Source organism: Pagrus major, chromosome 13, assembly GCF_040436345.1.
Source record: "Pagrus major chromosome 13, Pma_NU_1.0".
Lineage (NCBI taxonomy): Eukaryota > Metazoa > Chordata > Actinopteri > Spariformes > Sparidae > Pagrus > Pagrus major.
This window is the reverse complement of record NC_133227.1, coordinates 14,448,227-14,463,182: the sequence shown is the minus strand read 5'-3', so window position 1 is coordinate 14,463,182 and position 14,956 is coordinate 14,448,227. Positions and strand designations below refer to the sequence as shown.

At 41.7% G+C, this 14,956-nt stretch overlaps 1 protein-coding gene across 1 annotated transcript in view; it reads right to left on the bottom strand.

Moving 5' to 3' along the window:
• LOC141007259 (protein turtle homolog B-like) overlaps positions 1-14,956 on the bottom strand; it is a 149,862-nt gene that overhangs the window by 46,614 nt on the left and 88,292 nt on the right. The window contains exons 6-11 of the mRNA XM_073479608.1: positions 14,766-14,907; positions 7,959-8,104; positions 1,979-2,121; positions 1,642-1,782; positions 1,422-1,538; positions 717-867 (exon numbers count right to left, since the gene is read on the bottom strand). Coding sequence (XP_073335709.1) covers positions 717-867; positions 1,422-1,538; positions 1,642-1,782; positions 1,979-2,121; positions 7,959-8,104; positions 14,766-14,907 — 840 coding nt within the window. The remainder of the gene's footprint in view (positions 1-716; positions 868-1,421; positions 1,539-1,641; positions 1,783-1,978; positions 2,122-7,958; positions 8,105-14,765; positions 14,908-14,956) is intronic.

Below are 14,956 nucleotides of genomic sequence, written 5' to 3'. Positions count from 1 at the left end.
TAAGAACGATTTTTCTTCCAAAATTCTTAATATGCAGTTTTCCTCATTTCCAGTTCTACTGTTTAGGCTCTTTCCTGGAGCCAAAGCAACAGGAAACCATCAGGAGCTGGTTCAATCCCTGACTGGCTCATATCCAAAGAGAAAGTGCAGTGCTCAGCAAGGACCAAGATGGACTACAGGGCAGTGAGGGCATTTACCAGAGGCTTTCAAATAATTTAGAAGTTCAACATTTTATTTTTAATTCTAGAAGATCATTTTACTCTAGGAGAGCTTGGAGTGTGGTGTCTGAACTGTGAAGAGTTGACAGGTGCCACAGTAAAACCATGAGTACTACCAATCCTGTTGCCTGTGTTGCTACACAGGTAAACATCTGTTCCAAACAGGTTTCCTCTCGGAGACTCAACTTTGTTTATCAAGAAAAAAAATATTCATCACCGAGCAGCACCACTTTTTGGTGAGCCTGCAACAGCTGATAACATCTGTCCCCAAACAACTGAAAAGTGAAAAAGCTTGAGAGGCAGATCAATAGTTAAAAGGACAGGGCTTAGTAAACCATCAATTACTGCAGCTGTCAAAGAGAATCTGATGGAATTGAGGCTGATCAGCCACAACATAAACCCAGATTGTTGAAGTGGTCGTTTGTAGAAGAGTGGGTGGTGTTACGTTCAGGGCGGGTGCAGGAGATGCATGTGTGTGTTTGTGTACATGTTGGGTACCTATGACTTGGACGTGCGTGCTGGCAGTGATGCTCGTGGCAACGTTGGTGGCGACACACTCCCACTCCCCGTGGTCCTCCTTTGTGAGTGACTTGAACTGTAAGCTGCCTCGGGGCAGAATATTGTGCTTGCTTTTACTGGGCTTGCCTACCTGCAGTCCAGCCAGCCATGAAGACACAGTCAACCAATGAGAGAGAGGCAGAGAGAGGTGCACCATTGGTTGGGACATGCAATTCAAACTTTACAGCTTTTGAAAGACATACAAGGCCACACATACAGTAGGGACAGTTTACCAGCTCTCATCTACTACAATAATATTACTTTTGGCATCAGACATCAAATTACACAGAATGATGAATTATGAATTTCATAAGGGGGGGACAAAAACAATAGCTAATCACACACAGTAGTCAATGGGCATGATTAAACATGCCTCACAATTAAGCAAACAATTGAGAGAATCTAATATGTTCCCTTGATTACATATTTTATAGGCATCATTAAAATGTGATTAAAATCACTAAAATGACACACAGTTGTTGGAGTAATGAAAAATCTGAGCACCCACTACAGACACAGGATTCAGAGATGAAGATTTCTCAATGGAAAACACTCAGTGTGACATTAAACAGCATGAAGTAGTGAATAAAAAACAGCCTCACACAGAAAACGTGGCAGCTAAATTACACACAGAGGTGCGCTTACCTTCCTCCATGTGATGTTGGGAAAGGGGTCTCCGTCCGCCTCACAGGGGATGACAAGTTCTCTCCCAGCCTCCTGCCGGTACTCCCCTCCAGGAACCACTGAGAATTTGGGCGGGTCCTGCAGAGGGTGAAACAGCCATGAGCTGCTGAGGCCTCCTGGATGCCTCACAGCTGTTGTGCTATTTTGGGCTAATCTAAATGCACAGTGAGTGTGGGAGTACCTTTAGCACCAGGGGAGCGGGAGGGGACCATCCCATGGAACCCAGGGCATTGTAAGGCATGCAGGTATAGGTGCCGAGAGAGTCCTCTGTCACCTCTGCAACACGGATGCTCCCGTCTTCCATTTGGCTCCAACCAGGGTACTGTGGATGGACGTCATGGATTGTTTGTCAGGAAGAGTAATGTTTTGCTAAACCGACAATATCAAATGAATCTTTTCACTCAAATGAATGACAGAGGAACAGGCTGAAAAACAACAGAATGAGGTGAAAAAGAAATGACGCAGTCGTTTCCAGCCTGAGGTAAAGTGAGCGGAACCAAAGCTGCACACCAGCTCACCTTATCTATCCGGAGAGGGAGGCCATCTTTCTTCCACTTAACCAGAGTTACAGGGGGGTTGGCATCTACAGGACAGCGGATGAAGCCTGGCAGACTAATGGCCACGTAGATGACTGATGGCATATTTACCACACGGGCAGGATCTGATGAAAAACACGGAGAGAGAAAACTGAGTGATGAAACATTTCATTGTAGCTCAGGAAACCTGGTGGCTGGTGATTGTGATAGCTGTGTAGAGAAGACTGGGAACTCACACAGTTTCTGGGAAGTGGTCTCCTCTTAAAATGATAAATTACACTACACAATCATACTGTGCCTAAAACGGTCCCCCTTTCTGCTGCAGCAGGAGGGAGCTATTAAACAGTAATCTGAAGTGCATCTTGTGCAGTCCAACACCTGCCTGCTCAGAGCAGGTCAACAGCTCGGTGAACAGCTAGTGCACCCGAAACATTCAGTCAGTATCTATTCACCGCCATTCTGTTGGAAAGTCATGTGAAGTTTTGTAGTCCACAAAACACGCAAAAAAATGTTGCAGATTCTCCTGAACAGCTTCGGTAGAGGGGTCGTTTTAAAATGGAAAACAGCCCCATATGGCTCATCCTGAGTAATCCAAGTCCCCGGAAGCCCTGAGCTCCCAAATTTATTTTAAAAAAGATTTTATTTACACCCTCGATGTGTGCACGAACTTGTGCACCCACTTTGGACGAACACTTTTAGCTTTACAGCTACAGTGATGATTACAGCATATCAAAAAGGGTGAAATAATGTCTTTTCAAATTAATGTACTATCTTGTGGGCTTCCAGAGACTTGGATTACTCCAGAGGAGCTGTATGGAGCCATTTTTTTTTCTTCTGTTCTTTGTCATTTTAAAACAAGTCCCCAGCTACTTCAGTTTCTGAGAATGCTGCCACACTATTTTGCGGTGAAGCTCCAGAAATGATTTGTTTTGTTTTACCCGACTTGACATTCTGAATTTTCATTTTTGGAGGAACTGGTTCTCTAAACACTGTAGAAAATACAACTATATTTGTTTTTTTATGTTTATTTAAAGATTTTGTTCAAAATTTGAACTTACATCCATCTGACCCAGTGGCTTTTAATGTAGCACTCAAGGACCACAAGGGTTTCATGCAACTATTATGTCCACATACTATTTTTTTGTTCGTTTTTTTTGTTTTTTACAAAATCAGTGTGTCCCCACATAGATAGTTATGCTATTTACTGCTCCGTGACTGACATAAACATGTTTGTTACTGAATATCCTGTTGTTTTCATACTGAATAAAGCTATTGTCACATTTAGTTATAGACAGCGCATAAAACAACCTCATTACATCACACTAAACCTGACCTGCCTCTCCTCCATCGTTCTAATCAGATCAGCTCTGATATATTTCATTACTATATTTGCTCCAGAGTAGTGGCTATCCTTCTACGTTTTCCCCTCTGTATTTTAAGTCTTAAATAAGTGGGATCTGATATGGTCGAGCTTTACCCTTAGGGCAAGAAGAAAGGAAGTCCATCTGGTAGAAAAAGGGGGCTAAGAGCAGGGAAGGGATGGGAGGAGGGGTTTTGAAAGTTCTCCTTCCTAAATCCTGAATTCTGAGGAGGGGAGAGAGCAGCATGGCGCTTAAATGAGGTCAAGGAGGAGAGCTTCAAAGTAGGCACAGGGTGATAAGGAGGAGAAATGGTGTGAGGGAGAGGAAGAGGAGGAGGAAGAGGAGGAGGAGGAGGGGTGGGCGCTATCAGCAGAGCGATAGAGGAAGGACGAGCGAGGCTGAGCCCGAGCGTGGGAATGAGAACAGGTGAGAGAGAGAGAGAGAGATGTGACTGGATGACGTAAGGTAGAGAGGAGCTGTTGGAGGAGAGAGGAGGATGAGGCGGTGTGAGTGTGAACACAATAAAGCTGGCAAAAGGCAGCGAAAGGCATTCATCTGGCACCACAAAGGGGAGATGAGATGAGATGAGAGAGTGAGCCAGTGAATGAGTGAGCGAATGAGTGCGTGACACAGTGCGGTAGTGGGATTGACCTACAGGGAGAGATCGATTGACCGCACTGTTGCCAGAACAACTTTGTACTACAACCAATGTCCTCCGAAGTCCTAACCGCTGGCCCCGGCGGCGCTGTGCCACAAAAAGCCCAGAGGAGCGCCGCCACCAGCACCACAGACAAGAATATCAGCCAAGTTTCTAAATATAGCCCTCAGACAGCGCTATCGCTCACAACACGCTGGTTCCCACTGCAAGATGCTTTAGGGAAGTTATTCACTGGCAGGCATTTGAGGGAGAAAGACAGAGGGAGGACAGACAGAAAGGAGACTGTGGGAGAGAGATTTAAACAAAATGAGGCAGAGGAGAGAGAAAGGGCATGAAACAAATGGAGAAGAGCGAATGACGAGGATTGAGAGAAAGAGAAAGAGAGGAAGAGGGAACAAAAGGAACAGATGAGAATAAGAGGAAAGAAAAGGACAGAGAGACAGAGAGAGAGACAGAGAGAGAGAGCCCTCTGCAGTCTGACAGAGAAAAGTCCCTGGTCTTACAGCGATGATGTAATCCCCCCTCTCACTTCTCCCTCCCTCTCACAACTGGTGTTGCCTGCCTCTGCTCGTCACACACACACGCACACACTCACACACACACACACACACACGCACACACACACACACACCACAATCTAATGTACAGCCATCAAAGGAGGCAGGAGCGCGAGGGAATGCAAAATGTCTGTTGCCTTGACTACTGGCAGTGGCCGGTCACCGGTCGACGCAGCTAAAATCTCAGAACTCGTCCTGCCTCCGCCTGTCTGCTCTGAACGAGAGCCAGATGCTTCCCCAAAGTGACAAATTCACCAGGCGTCATCTTCCTAGAGCTCTGAGTGACTGATGGACCGAGTGAGTGTTTTATGGGAGGAGAGAATAAGGAGGCGGCAACCCATGATGAAGACAGAGGGAGGGAGAGATGTGTTGGTGTGCATATGAATATATATACATAAATGAGTGCAAATGAGAAATGAAGCGAGAGAGAAGGGAGAGGCAGGGGAGAGGGAGGCGGCAGGAGGGAGAAAGTAAACATATGCAAAATAGAAAAGTGTATTTGGGAAAGCAAATGGGTGTTTGGTGGGATTAGGTGTTTGGCTGGGAGGTGGAACAGTGTTAGCCTGGGGACTAGTGGAGTGTTCAAATCGATTCCACAGTGCAGAGGATGGAAGGACCAAGTGCATTTTCCATCTAAATAAGACGGTTTCTGGACATGCAGCTCTACAGCAGAGTCAGATTTGACACTCCTGCTACAGAGAACTTCCATAAGCCTTTGTTTAGCACCGGGGTCCCTTCTAAACATAGTATACAGATAGGGATTAGTCATCTCACACATCATGCTTCTGAGCTACTACTCCATTACAGGACAGTCATGCAGTGATGTAGAAAGCACATGGACCAAAACACCACATTAAGAAGTGTTAAATGTTAGAGTATGTCCTACTTTCTTCAGCAGAAGCCTCTTGATTTTGTGGCAGAGTTATTATTGGAGCTGTCGAAGTTTATTTTGAAGTCTAACTATTTAATGTTTGATGGAAGTTTTGTTTACAGCTCCAGTGGCCAGGCTCGGGAGGCAGGCTGCACTAAATCATGCTAATTTCTCTCCGGAGCACTGAGAACACTCAAACCTAAACTGTTCCTCAAGATACAAATCGTTTTCTCAGAATACTTTTTCAGCCAAAGTCTAAAGGCCAATCCACAAAGAAAGTGTTTTGATGTAGTCATTTGCTCATCTCACAGAACAGATACACTTCTATTCTATCAAATGTTTTAATCTACTCGGGGTCTGAGACGTGTCATGTGACATGACAGTTTTTTTTTGTTCTGGTGCACTTATTGAAGCAACATCACCACAGGAGGCTGATAAATGACACAAATCTGTTGTGACCTTACAGTATAAATTAGGGCTGCACAATACATCAAAATATGATATTGATAAAGGTAAATTGTGTCATTATAAATGAAGCATTGTGATGATAAAGATGTGCCCAGGACTACAAATCATACTCTCCAGAAGGAAGGGAACATGCTTGTTTGGTACAGACCCCAGCAAAAATCACATAATCATTTTTTCAGCCACTCTGCGAAAATAATAGAAATATGTTTTAGTTTTCTGCATATCTTTCAGCCCTCGTATAAAAGGTATCTGCAACGACTGATCCAGGGTACTAAAGGCGTTTGAGCTTTCTGGTTTCACTGTAGGCAAATTAACTTTATTTTATTTAGGAATTAAATAAAAAACTAAGTTAAAATAAAAACATTACAGATACTGTTATATTTACATGCATTTCCACAACTGCAATGATATTTGTGTATCTAATGACAAAACTGATGAGGTCATAAAGCGCCTGCAACACTTGTAGTATATAGAACAACTTTATTATCAAACTGCCACATTTCAAGCCGAAAAGCTTTGGTCTAATAATAAAATTGTTTAATGAGCTTCAATTGTTGCTGGAGCTTTTTGACCTCTTCAGACTTTTTCCTTTTCCATGCACCTTGAAAATAGGTGAAGTTGTGGCAGAAACCCCAACTGTGCATTGACAGTACAACATAACAGCATAAATAGCATGTTAATAGTTATTGTAATGGTCTTACTAAGGTCAGTATTGTAAAAAAGTCATACTTTTACTAAAAGTAAAAATTGTGTAAAAATATTACTTTGGTAAAAGTGAATGTCACGTATCTCATATAAAATGTACTTAAAGTCACAAGACTGTTTCATAGACACTTAAAAGTTCCTCGTAGTCACTTTAAGTATCAAAAGTAATTATCTGACAATAATTGTACTTAAGTATCAAAAGTACAAGTAGAAGTGAATTATACATATATTAACATATTTATGTGCTGTATAACAGTTCGACCAGTTATTGCCTTTGCTGATTATTGGATCCAATATTCAACATTTTTCGTGTTTTTTCCCCCTTAATATGCCAATAAAGTAAATTAATTTAAAAATGCACTACTTAGGCTCTGATGCTACATATAATGTGCAAAGTAACTAGTAACTGAAGTTGTCAAATCAATGTAGTGGAGTAGAAAGTACAATACATGCCTAAAAAGTGTCATGAAGTGGAAGTATAAAGTAGCAAAAAATGGAACTACTCAAGTAAAGTACAAGTACCTCAAAATTTTATTTAAGTGCAGTACTTGAGTAAATGTACTTAGTTACATTCAATCACTGTACTAGATAAATGTAGAGACAAAATACACATGTCTATGTGACCTATTATGCTCTGTGCTTTGTGCAAATGTGTATGGCTTTGACATCTTATTGAAGTCCCTGTCTGTTTCCTGTGTACGAGCCTGATCAGTAAACATCTCCCATAGTTTTCTCTTGTGTGGTCACTGTTCCACAGGTGTGTTGAAGTCCTGATAAGATATCTTCTTAATCAGCTTCTTTCTATGACTGAAGGGATCCCATATGAACGCACTCAGTTCTACTGAAGTCCGAACACCTTTACGTCTCTCACTGGTTGGAAGTGGGCGGGGCTCAGCTGGAAAAAGATAGCGTCACAAGCTTCCATGCACTAATCAGGATTTTGTAACACTTTCATAAGATTCTGATAAAGGTTGGTCAAAAACCACATCCACACAGAACAGGCTTGAGATGAAGCAGAACGGACTTGAGGGTTAATATTACCTAAACATTTGTTTTGATCGTTGTTTATTTAGTTATTAATATTTCATGTTGCAGAGAAATAGCACAAGTTTGGTTCTTCTGTTTCTCTATGTTCTTGCACTGAAGAGCACCTCTGTCTCTACATGCTTTGCCATGTGTCTTTGCTTTAACTTTCAGCCCATTGGATTTAGGTATTAATAGTACAGTGTTGAGGTGGCCTTGGCTTTGACCCAAACCAATGGGCATAAAGATGAACCCACACAGGACAGAAGTTTAGCACATATAACAAAAGAAAACCGTGAAAAAAAAGCAGGACACTCACATTGCACTGTTAGGTAGGCAGAGGCAGTCGGTGGTCGGCCCAGGCTGTTGCTAGGAGCACAGGTGTATTTCCCAGCATCCTCTGGCTTGACCTGGGCAATGATGAGGGAACCGTCGATAAGAATACTGACTCTGCGCTTCAGGTCACTGTTAGAATGAAGAGAAGGAAAACATTATAAATCAGTCAGCTCAGCCTGTTTTATCTGACATCGTGTCATCCGGATGAAATCAGTGTGTAGAAAATGCCATATCTCAAAAAAAGACTATGTACCAAACGTGAAATGAATCTACTGCACTGAGGCTGAAAATGTATAGATAGATGCACATGTGTACTGTCACTGAAGTACGATGCAAGACTTCTATGAAGATGACGACAGTATGTTTGCCCAGTGCCACATTTTCTTGCCATTTGTGCTCGTATCCCAGTGGATGAGTAGCGCTGACTTTCATATAAATGATGTTCGGCACACAGCTTGATTCATGATTCACAGCAGAATGATTGGTTGCAGAGGAACTGTAAGTCTACAGGCTTCTAAGGTAGCTGGGACACAGGGAAATGTATTTCTCCTGCTTTTTAGATATTGCCCTATAGCACAAAATAATTCAAATATACCAGTGTGAGCTGATGGATTTATTGATACCACTACCAATGATAACTTGACCAGATGCAGAGATTTTAAAAGCTCTACATCCAGATTGAAGGCTTTGTGTTCGAACAGAAGAAGGGGATCACAGAGGTCTTGGTTCATGCTTGACTTAGTGTCACGCACAGTGCCTGCAGATTTTTCAGCAGCACATTCACACTCCACAAATCCTTTCTTCTCATCCAAAAGGTACTCTCTATTGTGAGATCTAGGGTGTGTGTGTGGTGTGTGGTGTGTGGTGTGTGGTGTGCGGTGTGCGTGCGTGTGTGTGTGTGTGTGAATTACACTCGAGTCACAAGTATCAGTTTAAATAAGTGTGAGGGTTTTTTGTTTTCGGTCACTGTTTTGGTTGGTTTTGACTAATGACACCGAGTCAGTGGCATAAAACACAATTTTCAGGTTGTACTGACCCGATGCACCGTATTAGAACATAAGAGCTTTACCAAACAATGTGTACTCCAGCAATTTTGCATTGTACCACGCACACACCTACACTCTGGCCTCTTACTGCACACACACTGACTTGCCCAGCCTCTTTCTGTTTCTCGCTCCCTGTATCTGTCTGCTCTGGTTCTTCTTTCTTCATCAGCAGTATGTTTTTTTAAGTCGCAAAAAAAAAAAGTTTGTTTTAATTTGGCAAGTTGTAATCATGCTTTCATGCAGTATGAAGATGATGAACTGATCAGTCATGTGAGTTCAATTGTCACTATGTCACAAATCACCTAAAGCGAGTGTAAAAACTTTTTTTGCAAAATTGAGGAAGTTTGATGTTTTCATTTACCTTTTCTAATGCGATATTTAGAAACTTAGTTATAACTTTGTATCATAGCCATCCTGATGACATGTGCACCAACCAGGGGCAGCTTTTACAAAACGACAGCAGTAGGCCAACATTAAACAGGAGAGGTCACATTACAATCACTTCATTTACACAGGTTTTAGTTTGGAGAGAGGGAGCTGGGATGAGTTTTAAGCCTGTCCTGAGATTTGGGTCTGCTTGCTGGTGACAAGCCACTTGCAGTAGTCAAGGCAACAGATATTTAGCATTCCCACTCTTTGCTCCCTCCGTTGCCCATTTCAGACTGCAAGAGTGCAACGAGCACAGGTGGGCTATGTGAGTCTTGGGAGAGAACCGAGAGAGAAATGACATCATCCCTGACTGAGACAACACTTTTGGTAACCACCGCTGTCACTTTCACTTAGTGTTTTCTGCAGAAGAGTACTTTTGCTGATGGTACTAAGAATACAAGGGCTTTAAAAGAAAGGAAAAAAGATTGTGGATTTTGAAAAGATTCTCTGTTTAAAGAACATTTCAGAGAGCTGTTAAGACTGCTGTGACTGAAACATGAGGCGACAACAGATGTCTGGAACCATTCACACCCCATTGTTTTAAAAATAACTGTCAAAGTATATCAAAGCTGTTGTTGTAAAAGCCATTTTGTGGATAGAAAAGCTCATGAAGCTGAGGTCCAGGCTAAGGGTGACGTAGAACTCAAAGCCCCTGGCCATGGGTCAAACTGGGCCAAGCCCCATTTATTGCCAGGCTTATCTCCTGTCTCTGCGAGCAATTCCAAATACAATTTGAAGCCATCACTGATTGCTTGAGCCATATCATTTGTCTCCCAATATGCATGGTAACGAGCTGATTCACCAGCACAGGACAGTAGTTGTTTGTGTTCACCACCTCCACGCACAGAGACTGATAAGCAATAAGAATTAATTACTCAGCTTCAAGAATATGCTAATATCTGCTGGGTCTTTCTTCAACAGGATGTGAGCTCTACAGTGTCAGTAGGCGCTCTAAAAAAACAGAAACAAATCTAATTCATCTTAGCTTTTCTGATGGTGACACTTGTGTTTTATTATAGCTTCCCTCTGCCATTGGCCATTTTCCTGTGCTGTGTTTTTCCTTTCCTGTGGTTAATATTAACAGGTTTCATACCCCTGTATTCACAGTCTACTCTCATCACTGAGCCCTTGTATAAATTATCCTGAAAGGTAACATAGCGACTGTAGTGTTTCAATGCAGTAGAAGATCTCAGTGAAAGTTTCACCAAAAGACTGTCACCTTAATGTCTTGCTGCACCAACAGGGAATCATAGTATTGTACTGCCTAACAGTACCGACAGCAAGACATATTTTAGCCACCTAAAAGAAGGCACATTAAAAATATGTACATAGACAGCTGATCTGTGGCATAATACAGTGCGCGATAGGCACAGCTACGCTTGAAGGAATGTAGTGCCAAAGGAAAGGGCTGTCTGACGGCTATGTAAAGCGCCAAAATACAGTGTACACTTAAACAGATATATGTTTTAGGTGTGCCTTCTTTTAGGTGACTAAAATACGTCTTGCTGTTGGAACCTGCTTCCTTGTCAGTGCTATGCACTGCTTCTCCACACAGGGGGAGAGCTGACGGTCATCTACTGCAGGTGATACACTGACTAGGGAAGTACCTCATACCACCCCACCCTTTATGCAATGCAATATTTGCAGGAGAGTAGTCAGCAAAATGAGGGAACGACAAGTTCCTGCTTAAATAAATAATCCAGCATCCATCATTTTAAAGTAAGAACTTGTGTTATTTTTGATAACTTGAGAAGGACGAGTGCTCAGCGTCAGCCTCCTGCTGGTGGTATGTCGTATTCTGTGACCTGTCAAAATTCTGTGATCTATAGCAGTGCAACTACCACTTCACATCCAGGTAACGTTAGTGAAATGTGCATGCAGGAAAATTCTGCCATTTATTTGATTGATATTTTCTGAATGATTTAATAGATTAAATATTATTTCCACTGTGTTGTTTTTACTTCTCCAGCTGTAGCACAGACCCCCAGTTGGAAATGCACACAATTGTATTGACACTGATGCCATTACCTATTCCCTTATTGATTCCTGATCAATTTTCAGCATGAAAAATAGTGTTATTATAACAAAGGATATTTACTATTTATATTATAGTAAATTTATTTAGGATATTTTAATGGAAAGTGAAGGGAGAAGTTAGGACTTGTTTTTTTAAATGTTAAAAAAAAACACAAAAAGGCTCCATATAGCTTGTCCGACGTAATCCAGGTCTCCAGAAGGCCAGTGATCCCAAACTGATTTTAAAAGATGTTTTTAAGCCGCTAAGCCAAAAGTGTAAGCACGCACCCAGTCTGAAGTAGGTGCACAAACATGCGGGGCTTCTGGAGAGTTAGATAATGCCAGACGAACTGTATGAAGCAGTTTTATTTTTTATTTTACGGTTGGTCTTTACTTTTTAAACAAGTCCCCATCTACTTCAGTTGTTTAAAAGAATGCTGCGACGCTGTTTTGCTGTGAAGCTCCAGAAATGTTGTGTGGACTACAAAACTTCACCTGACGTTCCATCGACACGGGGGTGGGTAGATAATGACTGCATGTGGTTGCAAGATTCCAGCAGCATAGATGCAGTTTGACGTCATTGTTTTGCAGTTTTCAACTCTCAGAAAAACATTCGGCATCGATAAAAGGAACTGATAAGCTCAGAGGCATACCATTCCGATGGATCAGACAATTTGGAACCCATACACAAATGAAACTGATCATACAAACAAACAACATACAAAAATTTGATAAGGAATTTAAAAGAATTCGGATTGATAAAGCGCATTCAGACCCGGACTAGATGCAAAGCTACTGAACCCCATCCAAGCCTTTATGATACTGCAGACCTGAGAGGTGATGAATAAGCCCTCAGTTGATCAGGATGTAAAGCCAAAGAAGTCACTTCATCCCAGCTTTTGAGGCTTTGTTTCTTTTCAGCCTCTCTGTTCAGACTTAGAGATGAAACTTTCAGATATCTGACTGTCTGCTCTAGATAAATGTTTCCTTTGTTGTCACAAAAGAAATCTAGTTCTTTATTTTAAGTGATATAATTCAAGTACTGTACACCAAAAATATGTCTTTAAAAAAAATGTCCATGTTTTTAAAGGAACTTACAGTATATCCTCTAAGGACCACGTTCTGTTTGTATACTGTCAGAATTTAATAATAATAGCTGGCATGAAATGACAATCCCAGTAAAAAGAGAAAAGCCCTCCCTTTGACCAGCTCTACTGCACATATACGCTAGAGCTTGGTTCATCCCTGTCAACTCTATCTCCTTCACAAACAGTGCACTGAAGCAGACGGTGATGTAATATGACGCATTGTTAATATGCATCATAAACCTAACTTAACTCAAGCTTTGGTGGCTGTGGGGCACTTGATGGGTAAGCTGGATGGACAAGTGCATTGCCTCTGTCTCAACAGCCTCCAAGCATCAGTAGTGGAAATGTCATCGCTGGTGGCAACACAGGGAGATGTGTCAACTGACTGACATTTCGGGAAATCCATCATCCAAAAGTAGTGAAACACTTTCCATTATTAAGTTTATTACTTCAAAGTCAATTACATGGAGATGTCCGTCTCCTGACTTTTCTCTGTAAACATTCTAATCTAAAACCCTTTTTGGACATGAAATATCTAACTTTCATGGACTCATCAAGCCGTTAAAGTCATTCAGACAAGTGACTTATTCAGTTTCTGACATGACAGACACAGAAAAGGCTTCGTGCTTGTGTAATATTTGGCACTTCCTGTGTGAAGGAAGTGGTACCACTGCTAGAAAAACAGCAATGAGTTGAAGAGATTAATGATATGAAGGAAGCAGAGGGTTTTTAGTTCCATCACAGGCTGCCTTCCTGATGGATTTAAAAACGTATTTTTCCGCTAAAGCCTTAATTATTGACCATCGTTGGGGACACTCTTCCTCTCTCATCATATTCATTTATTCATCCATGCAGTTGGCATAGATGACTTTGGAGGGGGTGCTGCTCTCATTACTACTTTGGTTATAAAAGGTTTTTTTAAGTTCTCGTACAGCACACTGTACTAGTGTGGGGCTAAAATGATGTTTTATAGAACAATCTGAGGTGAGAAGTTTATTTTACGTTTTATTTTATTGTTAGTGCCGCCTACTAACTCAAGGAATTTAATGTTGAATGGCATTATGAGACCAGTGTGTGGCCCTCATATGCTGCACATGTATAAGAGTGTCCAAACTTCAGTGCTGTGCTGTTCTCTTCTTTCAATGAAATACACATACTCCCCTGCTCTGATATAACTGATGCTATAGCAGCACCTGTGTTAACCTCTTTAGGAGCTGCCATTGTTGTTTTCAAATGAACAGTCGCTGGTTGTCACACCTTAAACATACCCGCACACTTGTAGGACACTGACTGGTTTAATTCCAATGTTTGCCAAAAATCTCACTCAGTTTGATCGTGACTGCTCTCATGCTCTCATGCACTCACTCAGACATGACACCAACAACTTGCCAGAACACTTATGTTGGTTAGGGGCTCTATGCTGTCTTCCTCTACATGACCACAATGGAGAGTCAGTAGTCAGTGAACTTTTGAAGCTGAGCAGTGTTATCTCAACTCTGGGACTCATCTACTTTTCTATTTCTTTTAATTGTGCGTTATCCCTCCACAATATAACAGATTTTACATGCATCAGCAATTCAGAGAAAGAAATGGAAGTCCCTGAGCAGAACAAGTACATGACTTAAATCAGTAAAACTCTTAGTGATGTCTCAGTTGGACTGTTCTTTCATCGTGAATTGCCACTGCTCACTGCTGTCTGCTTTAATGTTCCTCCACGTATGTCTGTGTGCATTCAGCATCCATCCAGAATTTTTAAGATTATTATTGTGGACATGTTTTGCCTTTATTTGATGGAGAAGGAAATGAGGGATAGTGAAGAGGCAGATGGGAAACAGAGAGAGAGAGCGAGGTACGACATGCAACAAAGGTCGCCAGCTGGATGGAGCCAACAACAGTTGCGACCATGTGCTATCCACTGTAACCATTCAGCTACAAAGGCTAAGATAATTTGTTCAGACATTTTGACACTTTAAAAGATTTCTTAAATTTAGCTAGCTACATTATTGTCTGCACATTCTTTGCCATGTCATCACTGTAAAGACATCTGTACCAGTTTGTTCATCATTTTAAGGTTATATAATTTCTCTTTAGTGAAAATCCACCACGAAAACAACATCACAACACAGAACTCAGGACAGTGGCTTGTGAGCAGTAGGTACAGACAGGTGAGGTGATAGTGGTGCACAATAATGAACCCGATCATAACTTTACTTCTTGAAGAAGACATTGTCCTCCTCCCAGAACCAGGTGTAGGTCAGGTTGCGAGGGTAGGCCTCCGCCTGGCAGGTGAAGAAGGCGTCCTGCGAGATGTTCACTGTAATGTTCTCTGGTGGTGATATAATAAACGGTGGGCCTGGGAGAGAAAAACACAGAAACAGTCTTTGAAAGCATGTACTGAGAAG